General features: G+C 41.3%; 1 protein-coding gene across 4 annotated transcripts in view; it reads right to left on the minus strand.

Moving 5' to 3' along the window:
- The window catches only part of CARD14 (caspase recruitment domain family member 14), a 642,914-nt gene that overhangs the window by 199,728 nt on the left and 428,929 nt on the right, over positions 1 to 14,257 (minus strand). For all 4 annotated transcript variants that reach the window (XR_011305179.1, XM_069655192.1, XM_069655194.1 and 1 more), the window contains exon 6: positions 4,710 to 4,832. Coding sequence is in view for 3 of the 4 variants with exons in the window: in XM_069655192.1 (XP_069511293.1) it covers positions 4,710 to 4,832 (123 nt within the window). In the remaining variant the exon portion in view is untranslated. The remainder of the gene's footprint in view (positions 1 to 4,709; positions 4,833 to 14,257) is intronic.

Consider the following 14,257-nt stretch of genomic DNA (forward strand, 5'->3'; position numbering starts at 1 on the left):
CGACAAAATGTATTCAGAGTCTCGGGCGGGTGTCGAATGAATAATATCTCTTTCGTCGTATAAAGATTTAACCACAGCCTCAGGAGTTGATCCCGATGATATCTACTAGGGAACTTCAACAGGTAATTTGCTGTCATATTCACAGCTCGAGCCTCAGCTCAAAGTTGAAAGAGGTGGTGTACTTCACTCTCTTATTTAAAGTCATAATCCAGTCACAATGTAAAAAAAATGTTGGCACCACACAGGCTGTTTAGTAGTGTTTCCATCTCTATGTTAGCATTCGACATTTGGGTAAAGTATCTTAGATGTCTGCTTATTTAGCAAGCCATTAGCTGGTCTTCGAGCTGTCTTACTGAATATGGTATATGCAGGGGCTGGTTGCTTCACTGACATTTTCCTCAGCATCAAGAATGATTTCCACAGGACAGTTGCGAACATGGACTGCAACCCAAGTTCGTATCGTATGGCTTCGATTGGCACACATCTTGGAAGGTGCATTGCCTTGCGCCAAATGTGTCCTTCCAGGGTATCCCACACTGTTCGGCTGATATTTAGACCAGTTTCACTCCCAAACGTAATCGTTCCGAGCACATTCTGGTGATAGAACATTAGTATCGGCTTGATGGTAACCTTCCCATAGTCAGCGTAGTCAGCGTTTAATTTCATGGCTTAGAGTATCAGGTTTTTCAATCTTTTTTTAGATCTACGGTCTATTGTTGTTCTCCGACTGATTTGTTGAACATTATATTGTGTTACCAAATGGACACAAAATTTTCTAGGGGTTCTTCTGCTATGATCCATTTAAACTGGTTCCCTCTTTTCCCAAAATTGGTGCCAAATGTTATCATTTTAGGCTTACTTGCATTTAACTGCAAGTCGTTGGCTTCCAAGTATATATTAAAGTTGGTCAATAGTCGCTGGAGACCTATCTGCGTTGTGTCTAACAAAACTAGGTCTTCCGCATAGATTTCCCAGATTAGTTGATGGCCATTTACTTTCGGCGGAAAAGAATGGCAATTTTCAAAGGCTGTTGGTAAATCTGCCATGTAGAGCTTAAATAGCAGTGCAGCAAGGGGCAACCTTGCTTATCTCCCCGTTCCGTTTGGATCCGTTCAGTGAGATCGCCTTTTGCATTTAACCTTACTCTTATGGATGTGTTGGAATGCAGTGCTTGAATTGGTTGAAGAAGTTCAGCTGGACAATTCCAATTCACAAGTTTCTTCCATAAATCCACGATTCATGCTGTCAAATGCCTGGTGTAGATCGATGAACGCCAGGAACAGGTTTTTCCCCCTTTGATTTCTTCTAGCTTAGGCAGGTTTAGCATCATGAGATTCACGTCTACCCCTACCCCCTTGGTGAACCCAGTTTGTCTGCAGTCAAGAATAGCTGCATCTTCTGCTCATCTTGACAACCTGCTGTGAAAAGGAAGCAAATAGTTTGCCAATTACATTGAGGAGGGCAATCGGACGGTAGTTGGACGGGTCTATGCGGTCTCCCTTCTTAAAGATTAGAACAACCACTGTCGATTGCCATGATCTTGGTATTGTCCTGTCTATCGAAATCTCAGCAAACAGTGATTCTATAAAGGACGCCCAATAATCTTTATGCTTTTTTAGCACGATGTTAGATAAGCCATCTGGGCCAGCTGCGCTCAAATTCTTCAGTTTAGTTATTGCATTTGATATCTCATCTTTGTCAAGGTAGAGATTCCATGGGATTTTCCGTGCTTCAACTTTGATCATGTCAACTGCAGAGCTTGTTTTAAAAACGGAAGAATAGTGCATTACCCAAGCAGCAACACTAATACTATTACACATGCTCACTTTCTGGGATAGAGATCCCTCCTTAATAGTCCATGTATCTCTGCTATGATGGGCGTATATTGACTTTAGCATCTCTTCAGCTCTATCTTGATCATAAATTGCTTTAAACGATATTAACCAGTTTCAATATTTTTGTCAGCGCTTCCTTGTGAGTGATCCACAGCCCAGCAGTTTTCGAGCTTTTAGTACTCTAATGTCTCTTTTTATTTTTTATTCTTCCGCCACTTTTAAGTTGAAGGGATATTTTTTACAATGATGATCTGATTTAAATCCGCTTTGCTTTGATTGATATTGCTCGAGCAAAGGCGCATAGTCTAGAGAGCCAATTTTGCGTGCACTTTGTACAGAGAATTTTCCTGCTATCTCTGTTAATGCTTTCCTGTTCAGCCTTAATCGATTTAGGCCTTGATTGACTTTCAAATTACAGCTGTAACGTGTACCTGGGACCGTTGTTTCTATTTGCCTGGTCACATACACCGCTTCATGGTTGCTCTGATTCATCTTTATTACCTTAAATCTGATATTAAAGGTATCAAATTCCTTGACGCCCAGATGTAATCTAGCGTTTATGACAGCCATTCAAGGCCCACGTAGATCTAGCCGGGATATCACCAGCTACTTGACCGTTCAGCATCTCACAATTTCGAATTCCTATTTCCTCTTCCCAATCTTTTGCACAAATAAGTGCTTTCTTACCGTGTGATTGATCTGTTACTTTCTTGTCACCATTTGCATTGCACCATGACAGGTTAAAGCCACCACATATTACAGTGTGGAGGTTATGGAACTCCAAAATGCTTTGATAAACTTCTTGGATGAAATCATAGCCGGGTTCCATTAGATGTTTAGAATTAATAGATGATTGATTCCAAGTTTTGTTTGGTGAACGGCACTTAGCACAGTTCCTTGTACAAACAGATTGCGATTCAAGGGTCTTATTACATTCCAGGTTTTAGTATTTTTAATCATTGTTATTAGACCAGAAATGGACACACAGTCTTGTTTTTTCCTGCTGCATTTAAAAAGATTGTATAGCCATCCCTTAAAGGAGGATCACGTAACCAAGTCTCTTGTAGGCATATGAAGGAGTAGCTCTCTTTCCTAAGCCCACTCTCGCAAAACAGGCGCATAAACCCGCAGGCGTTCCATGAAATTAATGAGCCATGGGTGCGGGCATCAGGAATTTTTGGTTACTCATCATTCATAAGACGACTCCTCCTCCATTCCGATCTTCTTTGGGGGGAGTCATCTCTGCGGTTTCCTTTGACAGTTCTGTGGACGTGGCTTTCTAATCGTCTTGTCAATGTGTCGTGTCTAGATTCATTTCTCATTAAGCCGCATCCTACTGGTAGTTTTTGTTGAAGATTATTTGGTGTCTGGTAAAAAATGGCATGCAGAAGACATTACTACATTGGCTGAACTAAAATGCCAGTGTAGCCACATAATAGCACTTATCATGCTTGCTTTATCAAAGATGCCCAGTAAAAATATGGACAATGGCCCCATACTCAGCAGATATCATATTGGACAGAATACAGGGGCACCCATTTATCCACAACAAGGGAATCAAAACTGTACTGCGAAAGTTGGTCCTCATCACACTAGATGACCTGTTATTGATGATGCGTTCCTTTCACTGCAGAGATTATGCAAAATCACTCCTCAGTGCTCACTCATAAAAAATACATGCTATATAAGAGGATCTGAGTGGAGATGGTACAAATATTTAACCTACTTACCTCAATTCCCAAGACTAACTCTCTCATGGTATATATTACCAAAATTGGCCCCCTAGTCACACAAACCCTCCTCTATGTAAAGGATAGTTACTGATTGGATAGGGGCTATAATATCTGAAACCAGGTGATGGTGGGAAGTAAGTTTGGGTAGGGCACTGGACAATAAGTAATGGGGTGAGGCCTGACCGAGACAAATATCTATGAACCCCAAATATTAATTGATCCATTTTAAATTCTTACATCAATTGTACTGCACCCCTCTCAAACTCAGGAAATTTGACCCTATAGCCAACTGAGCTGCCCGAGATGTAAGGTGGATGACACAGATTTCTGGCATCTCGCATGGAGCTGTCCAGAGTGGGCACGTTCTGATGTGAGATTACTACCAAATTGTATGACATAGTGAGCACTACAATTCTCCCAGAATGCCTAACTGCTTGTTAGGTATACCCCTACTGATCTGAGACCTGAGATGGCGAACCTGGCAATGCTCCTAGCACATAAACAAATCTTCTTGGTATGGATGCGGCCCTCCTCACAAGTGGAGGGTTGGTTCAAGGAGATGCTGTGGGCTAATAACTATGAAGAGATTTACGCCAATGCGGCTTATCCCCTCCATCGCCCTAAGAACATCTGGGACTCATTCACATCAGACCTCTGTAAGCTGTCCCCCTAACCGCTGACTCTGATGTCCTGACATGCTGTACGTATCCATTATTTGCCTGTACAAAAATGGTAATCATCCGCAAGAACTGTATGCTACTGATTGATTGACATGGATATTTTGATTATATAAGCAATACCACTATGTCGCTGCTGTTATCACTGTGCTTCTGAAAATTCAATACAAAGGATACACATAAAATGAAACACTACAGTAAGACATGGCCTGACTGGCTGCAATAAAATGGCAGTCTAGCTAGGTAATTACACTTATCATGATTAATTTATTATAGTTGCCCAGTAAAAAAAATGCCATGCCAAGGAAATAGCTAGTTTGGCTGCACCAAAATGGCAATCTAGCCACATAATAACACTTACCATGCTTGCTTTCTCAAAGATATTCAGTATTCAATACCACAGAAAATGACCTATGTCCCTGTTTGCTGGAGTTAGAAGGTGGGTCATGGGCTTTCATACTCACCAGTGCCTTTAGTTTTTCAGCACTTCGGGCTCTCTCTCTCAGAGAGTGGATGCGAGTGATTAGCTCCTGCTTTCCCTCGACGGATTCACACAGGTTTAGAGTTAATGGGTCTTCATCATCCACCTGTGCCAAGAAGGAAGAGATAGAAATAGCAGTGAATGTGGTCTAACGTCAGGATGATAGAAAAGGGCAGTCTGCTTTTGGGCGGCCATAATGCACCATTCATCAGACTTTTTAAGCACTAATGTCAAGAGGTAGTTTTGAGAGGGGGTTGATATTAGGGTTTATTTGAATAATCTCCATGGATGCTTACTATAAACTCAAGGAGTTTAATGACAATGGATGTAAGGACAAAATTCCCTTGGTTCTCATGTGCAAACTATGTTGTGATGTGCCACAAATATAAAAAATCACTATTCAAAGTAAATAACTATGATGCCAGTACCCCAATCTTCATAAGCAGGTACAAGGGTTCATCAGGCCCCCCGGGGTGGTTTGTCCATCCTCACAACCAATGGTTCTTCAATTGCTGACAGGTTCAACATAAACAGGGAATGGAATACAGGGTTTTTCTGAGGTTCAAAGTTGGCATGAAAAACCACTGCAGCGGAGAACGGCCTCTTAGAAGCAGCAGCGACAAACTACTCTGGTCTTTAAATGAACTGTGCACATCTAAAAACATTCAGCCGACACAAAATTGCATCTAAGGCAAGGTAATCATAAAATATTTCACCAACAGAAACCAGCTCGTCCAGATGGACACCTGCAGATCCCAAATATGCTGAATGACCTGTGGAGTCACACAAGACTCCATCCTCTCCACTATCATCTTCAATCGCTACATGGACCCAATGAGGGCCTTCTTGGACAAATTCATGTGTACTGAAGACACACAGCTATACATGAAGGTCAACTGTCCTGATGACATTCACCAATTGAAACACTACCTCTCCACTATTCAGCACTGGTTGTCAAGTGCCTTCCATAAACTCAACCATACGAAACCAGAGTTCATCTTCCACAGGAGCGCTGCCAAAAGTACAGTTTAACACTGGCTGAAACTTGACTGTAATGCAAAGTCCCTCTGCTTTACCATCAATTATGACCACTCCTTCAAAGCTCACTTTGCCAAGATGACTCAAAAAGCATGGTACTAGCTCTCACTCCTGTGCTAAACAGAACCTTTAGCCGTGCCTTAGACTTCAGATTTGTTGCCCATGCTCTGCTGCTCTCCCACCTGGATGGTGGCAATGTCCTTCTGGCAGGTGACCCAACCACTACTCTGGCTCTTCTGAAAGCTATCCAGCATGCCACAGCATACCTCATTGCAGGATTGAAGAAATGTGCTCACATATCCCCCATGCTTAAGGGACTATACTGGTTATGGCTCCAAGCTCTCATCACCTTCAATACAGCCTGCACAGCTTGCATCACCTAAAAAGCTCTAACATCCAAGATGCCATCATACTTAGCTGAAGGCCAACGCAACACTAAGAGCCAAGACATTGCCTGACTGTAGACCAAGAAGTGCAAGAAGGAGAAGACCCGAAAACAAGCATTCTCCTGCTATGCTCCCACATTCTGGAACAACCTTTCTGCTAACATCAGGATGTCTCCTTCCCTTCTGTGATTCAGGAAAGATCTGAAGACTTGTGCTTCAAGGAACACTTCATCGACTAATGAACATCACAGTCCAGCAAGACCACCCAACCCCTCTCCTCTAAGATCCTCTCCTTTTGTATTGTACAGCACTCCCTCGCTGCTATGCTTGTACTATATAAATCATCTACATATATACTTACATATTGTGATGAATCCCGTGGAGTCATCACCAAACCCCAGCATAAAGTATCCTCCCAAGTGGCCAGGGGAAGGCAGCCGCTACCTGATCCTAACCCTGGGGGTGTTATGAGGGGGAAGGATCACATGTGAGGAGACAGCTATTAGGGGGAAGTGGTGACTCCACTGGGAGGAATGTGGTATTCATCTTCTTCTGCTGAAGATGAAATCATTCCTAGACATTTAATGTCATACTATCAATGTACCAATCCCTCCTATATCAATGTTCAAAGAACTTGTTATAAAAATCTAGCTAAACAGAACCAGGTTGGTGCCTCAGAAACTCAAGAATTAAAGATGAAAACCTTCAGTTATCAAGACTCTGTCTTAATGAGAAATCCTCATTCTAATGTGAAATTGCAATCTCTTTCCACAGGCTCCCCTTACTCTGGTAACTCTCAGTCTATAGAGCAATCTGATTGAATTGAAGATAACATGGAACAACTTAATATTTCACACTCTTCTATGGCCTTCAGTTTCCATAATGCTAAAAGTAATGGGACGAGGTGGATATTCAAAGGTGCAGTCTAGTCATTACCAATTAGAGTCCCCTGAGTGGGATATTGAAAACCCAGAATGAGACTGAGGTAATGGACTTCGAGGACGCAGGTAAGTCTTTTCATAAGATTTTATTTTCATATAAAGAGGCTCTCCTGCAAAGTATGTTCTCTGACAGAGAAGAATGCGATCCATATATATACAGTGTTGTGGAACCTTGTAGATGTTCCATGTTACCAAGGAGATACCACAACATTTTTATTATGATTTGCCAATGGAATGGCAACAGCAAAAAATGCACATATTGAACAAACAATGTGACCATAACATTTTATTAAAGGTTTTTGTAGGGAAATCGTAACAAGGTTTTATTACTGTGGTTAAAATACTAATGCAATGCTAGTTGAGTACAAGCACTCCTTAGTTTCGTTGATGTTTTAACAGTTCAATTATTCAGAGTTTATTAGCTAAACACTATTGAATTTCTAGAAATGTCAGGCTGCGGGGCAGAATAAGCCGACTCTGGTATCAAGAGTCAGAAAGTAACAGTGGAAAATGAAATACCCATTCTCTAATGGGTACTCCCGTCCCCTGCACACCTCTCGTTGCTGAGAAGTACCTCTCAGTCAAGTGTAAGTGAGACCACCTTGGTTCAGTGATCTCTTAGTTTTGCAACATTCATACATGTACTTTGTAACTCTTCATAGGTCGCTTATACTAAGCAACATTTATTCATTTATTGTTTTAGAAAATGGAAGAAATTAATAATTCAAACTCATGTTTTTGAAAATCATCTTTCAATTTAAAATAATAATCCTGGATAACTCATTGTTTCCAATTCTTACATCCACATTCAAGATAAAATAAGATATGCAATACAAAATTACAGTAAACTTAATTATACAAGCTCTACGTGTTTCGAGACATAAGTCTCTTCTTCAGGAGCAAAAGGTGATTGTTTCACTGTATTTCAAATAGATAAACTATATTCAGTCTTTGTAATTCTCTGTATCCGGTTTAGCACCAGTCTAAGGTAGTGGTAACTTGTTCTCAAATTCAGGGATCTTGTGTTGGTTAAATCAGCATGGGCCTTTGGTATAGTTAGACTGAATTCTAACTGATTCTCCACTTCTCCCGATGGTCTCTAGAAAGTTACTGGGCTGTATCCATGATCAGTTTATCAGCCATGATTATGCTGAGTCAGCACGGTTTCCCACTAATGGTAGTTGGCAGAATCTGCTATGCATATCCCCCTTTAAAGGTTCTTCATGTGACCAGCGCGGTGATATCTAATTCGAGCTGTGCGTTGTTTCTCATAATCGGTCCGTGTCTGATGTGGAGTTCAGCACGGCATTCTCTTCCCGATTAATTAGTCTCTGGTCCTGCTTATTACTGTGTTTACCAAGATGTTTAGAAATGTTTAAGGTAATAGCAACCAAAACATGTTATTTACAGTTGTTGAGATGCCTAACTGTTATGTCATAACACGTAAGGAAGCTTTATAATATAGTAGATAAAGCAATACAATAATCTATACATAAGTGTGAATTTATCAGATATAACACATCTCTCTTCCTATACTATAAAATGTGAGATGGTGCTGTCATCTCACAGCAATCCTGCTTTTGTTCCATGTCCTCCCACCATCTAATATTACTGCATCTTTTAGAACTTTGCCCACTTCATACAGGCCACTGAACTTACTTTCACCTTTCAGTACACCCACCGGGCTGCAAACTCATACTATGTCTCCTTTTTCAACCCTTGTTAGTCTTGTGTTGATTTTTTTTGCTAATAAATACATTTTGCTGGATCATTTTTATTTGTTATTCTTTCCCTTAGAACCTCCTCATCCCACTCAATGAATGTCATTCTCCCTAGCCAGAGAGGGCAAACATGTGGGGTGGCTTTTTTTCACCTCAGAATCTCAAACGGTATTAAACCAGTGGTAACATGGCGTGTGAGCCTGTAGGTCAATGCAAGTTTTTCAAGATCACTTTCGCAGTCTCTCCCTGATTGAATGGACATGCGAATATTCTGCATCAATGTTCTGTTAAATCTCTCCACTATACGACTGATAGAGGGATGGAAAATGGATGATCTGTAATGTTCAAAACCCATTTTATCTAAGAACATTTTGATAATTATTTAAGTGAATTGGACACAGCTATTTGTGAGGATTTTCCTCGGTATGCCCCCTCTCTGAAAAATGCAATCCATAAATGTTATGACTGTCTTGGAATCAGCCTCTAACACTGTCTTTACTTCAACCCATGTTGAGTAAATGTCTGTCATTACTAGAACATATTGTTTTGTTATAGAAGGTAGTGGGCCCAGAAGAAGGTAGTGGGCCCAGAATATCAGGGAATATTTGGGAGTTCCATGGGTCTTAGAGGTTGGACACGTGTTCTAAGAGCTAAGAATCAGCACATGTGTTGCAATCTTTTGTCATATCCTCTACCTCAGAGTCAAGTTTGTGCCATCAATAATCTGTACAGAGAATTCCATTTGTTCTGGAAATCCCTATATGTGAGCCAATAACAAGAGTTTTCTCCTTACTCCAGTGGGTGGAATGATTTGGTCCGATCTTAGGACTTGCTTACCTTCGAAACTGAGTTCATTCCTAACTTTGTGGAATTCACTTAAACCAGAGTCAGGTGTCCAACTAGTCCAATTTTTCAAAACAAATTCCTTTACCTTTTGAAGTTCAATATCTTCTTCCATACATTGTTCCCATGCTTGTTGGGAAATTGACTCTTCACATACCCAAACACTTCCTGAATGGGTTCATCCTCTTCTTCACAGGAGCTTATGGACCATCTGGATAAGTAATCAACTATCAGTGTCCTTGCCTGTGAAATGTTTAATGGTAAAATCATGTCCGTGGATGGAAGTAACCCAATTCATGATGTGTCTTGATACCTCTTCTCGACCCTTAGACGTGAATACTGCTAGTAAAGGTTTGTGAACAGTAACAATTGAAAATGGTCTACCCCAAAGAAAGGTTCTGAATTTATTGACAGCCCATGTTACAGATAATGCCTCTTTCTCAATTACTGAGTATCTTTGCTATTATTATTAAGGCTATTATTTTTTGTTTATCCGATTGCATAGGCATTGCCCCTATCCCAGTTGCACTGGCATCGGTCATGATATAAGTGTCCTTGTCTGTATCAAATGGTGTAAGAATGGGGCATTGACAATGGCCTTTTTTATTTCATCAAATTCAACACCACAGTCTGTGTCTCACTCAAATGCATTTCTTGCATACATTCCTGATACATTTTGAATAGTATCCCACCAACGCCAAAAATGACATGACCTCCTGTTTATTCTTGGATGCTGTGGATTGGGTAATGGAACTTACTAAACCCTGTCTGGGAGAAATGCATTTGTCTGAGACGCAATGTCCTAAATAATCAACGTAGGAGGTTCTGAAGCAGCATTTAGATTTCTGGAGATGAGACCTGCATCACCAAGTTTACGTGTTACCAAATGTAATTTATTATCATGATCTTTTGTGGATCTTCTGCAGATATTAAGCCAAATGACATCCTTTTAAAGTGAAAGGTGCCATCTTGTTTGATCAAAGTAGTGAGATTGCGTAACTTGGGATGCAGTTTGATTTGATGGTGAGCTGAGGCCAGATCAAGTGTGGTGAATACTTTGGCACCCGCAGTGAGACTTACTAAGGGAACATTTCTATCTTTGCCACCAGTTGGTTTGGAACCTTTTTCAGTTTTATTTTATGGCAATGACCCGACAGGCATTCCAAATCACTGGACACACATCTCAGAATTTTGGGATTCATCATTAACTCTATACCATGTTGCTGATACCATCCCAATACCATACCATCCCAATAAACAACCACCAAAGTCAGAAACATAGACTTTGTTTTTTGTACTTTTACATTTGCACTGTAAGGTGGCTAAGAACCATTGTTATTGGGGAACCACCATATGCACTAGCCCTTATATGTGACGGTCTGAGGCTTGTGCTGTGAAATTTTGTTTGCCAAACATCCCTGCTTATAATGGTGTAAGCTGATCCAGAATCAATAGGCATTTTGAATGGGATATTATTCCATAATAAAATTGAATGTGGTTTGCCATCTGATTTTCTGGGTACATCAACATTATGTATTGGGAAAATGACTCCAGAAGATTCTTCCTCAGAAGTATGTTCTTCTTAACCACATTTTCTGAAATTTCCTTGACAACCTTTATAGAGGTATCATGACAACACTTGGTCAAGTGTCTGTTTGTGGCACATTTTGCACAATGAGCATTGATGGCTGGATAAGAGGGGTTGTTTGCCAAATGAATAGGATTTCCACACCTGAAGCATTTTCTTGTGTTGGCAGAATCAGAGAATTTGGTAATGTCTTTTTGTCATCAGCCTTGGTAAAAAGGCTTTTGTTCTTGTTATGTTTTTTTACATCGTGTGAGGAAGTGACGCAAATGGCATCTTTTCCATCTTTAAGTTCGAATTGCTTGACACATGTCTATCAAGTGTTCTACTCATTTGACAATGTCTACCACCTCTTCTATGGCGGGTCACCTCTTGTCCAGATCCCGTCTCTCATTTTCAATTCTCTAACCTTTAATATGAATTGGTCAGGTAAGAGTTCATTATAAGAGAGACCAAAATTGCAGGAGTTGGCTAACTAAGTGCAGTAATGAAAGTTTCAATGGATTCATCTTTGTGATGTTCCCTAGTACTGAAATGATATCGCTGAAGTATAATTCTTATCTTTTTCTCATAGTGTGTATCTAACTTTTTGATTATAATGTCATATGCAGAGGGTAGGTCTGTTCCTTCACCTGCTGCTCGAGTGCCTGAGACTAGTTTGGGCAGGCTTTTTAATATTCTCCCACCCTCATATACTAAACAGTGCATGAGGGAACTCTGTGCCTCTCCAAGTTCACGTTTGAACCATATATGGCAGTTACATAATCAATAAAGTCTTCTTACCAGATTTCCCAATGCATGGTGGGTTCTCCTGGATTTTGCAAGAAGTGAGGAGGTAGGTTTGACATGTTTGGGGTAGGTGAGATGGCTGATGAAAGATGGAGTTGGCCTGCCTCGGTTGTGGAGACGCTTTGACAGGATGGGTATGTATAAAATATGGGCTATTCGGGTACACTACCGTTGTGTGGAGGGGAGTATGAGTTGTTATTGTAAGGAGCAGCATTTATCTGTGTCTTGTGGAGGCAAGACTAATACACAGAGCCATACAGGAAAGTACAGCATGGCATGTAATGAAAAATAACCTGATCAACATACATAGACCCGTGTGAGAGCGTTGTAATAGGATTGGGTATATAGAATAAGTAATGGTGCAATAATCAAGTATGCAATCACTAGATATGAAGGTGGGACTTGGGTATATGCAAACTTATAACAGCTAAAGACAGATCCAGGCAATATATGGCAGTTAGCAGTAAGGCAGAAAGTTGGAAATAATCATAACAAACAGTTACATGTGATGTACAGCATTATAGCAATCCCCCCAAGCTGGAAACAGGCAGAGATGAATGGGAGGTAGTAATGAGCTGGTGGTCCCTTCAGGAAGTTTAGGAGCAGAGTGATGCTGTCAGGGGATTTGGAGGACACAGTCACAAAGGCCATGCGTGTCACAGGAGAAGGAGCTCTGCTGTAGCACGAGGAGAGACAGAAACGAAATATGTAGTGCCAGAGGACTTACCATTCGAGAGGGAAGCATGGCTGGTCTAGAGCGCTGCCACAGTGAAGTTGGTCTTCTTGAGGGGCTCCGGCAAGTTGTAGCAAGGACAAGTGAATTCTTCTGGCTTCGGGGATGTGTGGCGGCTCTCAAGATAAGCAGTGAAGCCAAGGGAGTATTGGAGTTGCCAGGAGAAGTGAAGTTGGCAATCTATGGATGTTGTAATGTTGCTTAGTGCAGAGAGGTAGGGTTGTATGTCAAGTGAGCTTTAGAGGAGGAGGGTGCTTTCCTTCAAACACTTGCTCCGTGTTCCCCATCTGAGCGAAGTAAGGAACTGTTCATTTTAATGAGAACAATGTTCGCAAACCAGTGTGGATATCAGGGCGAAAGCACACAGAAGCAACAGCAATGCCGGCAGAAGAAATGTAGCTGCCGTAGCAGACTGAAGTAGCGAAGAAGAAGTCCAGGCTGAAGCAGATGAGTGGCAGCAGGGCCTCCAGGGTTCAGCTTGTCGTCATTCTGAGGTGATGGACTTCCAGGACACAGGTAAGTCTTTTCGTGAGATTTTATTTCCATATAAAGTGGCCCTCCTGTCACAGTATGTTCTCTGACAGAGAAGGATGCGATTTATATATATATACAGTGTTATGGAACCTTGTAGATGTTCCATATTACCATGGAGATACCATAACAGGTTTATTATGATTTGTGAATGGAATGGCAACAACAACAAATGCACATTTTGAACAAACACTGTGACCATAACATGTTATAACATGTTATTAAAAGCTGCTGTAGGGAAATTATAACACGATTGATTACCGTGGTTACCAAGATGTTTACAACCTTTTAAGGTATTAGTAACAAAAACATGTTATTTACAGTTGTTGAGATGCCTAACTGTTATGTCATACCATATAAGGCAACTTTATAATATAGTAGATAAAGCAATAAAATAACCTATACATAAGTGCTAATTTACCAGATATGGGACTCAGAATGGTGGATACTCAAAGGTGCGGTCTAGTTGTTACCAATTAGAGCAGTGGGATATTTAAAACCCAGAATGAGACCCAGCTGTGTTGCAAAGATGAAGCAGAGGAAGAAGCAGTTCATGGCGCAATTGGAGGCATAGCAGAAGGAGCTCAAGCATCCAAGATGCAGGAGCATCCACTGAGAGAAGCCTGCCAGTAGACGTCACATTGATGGGTGAAAACCACAGAGTGTGCTCATCGGAAGACGGTGTACTGAGAGGAAGCGCAGCTGTGAAGGAGATGCGCTACCGAAGCAGCATGAAGAACAACAGAGCTGTTACTGCTCCCAAAGACCACTGCGCAACCGGGCTGAGGCTCGCAGAAGCAGGAGAAAAGGCAGACTGACTGCAGACGCACCACCGTGAAGCCCGACAGCCAGAGGAAGTAGCCGCAAGGATCCAGTGAGTTGGCAGGGAGTGAATGCCTACCCCGGGGTGCTCCAAAGTCGAAAGCTGTCACACTCCAATTAGTTTGAATACCGAACATTTAAC

The sequence above is a fragment of the Ambystoma mexicanum genome, chromosome 3q, assembly GCF_040938575.1.
Source record: "Ambystoma mexicanum isolate Mex_15411 chromosome 3q, UKY_AmexF1_1, whole genome shotgun sequence".
Lineage (NCBI taxonomy): Eukaryota > Metazoa > Chordata > Amphibia > Caudata > Ambystomatidae > Ambystoma > Ambystoma mexicanum.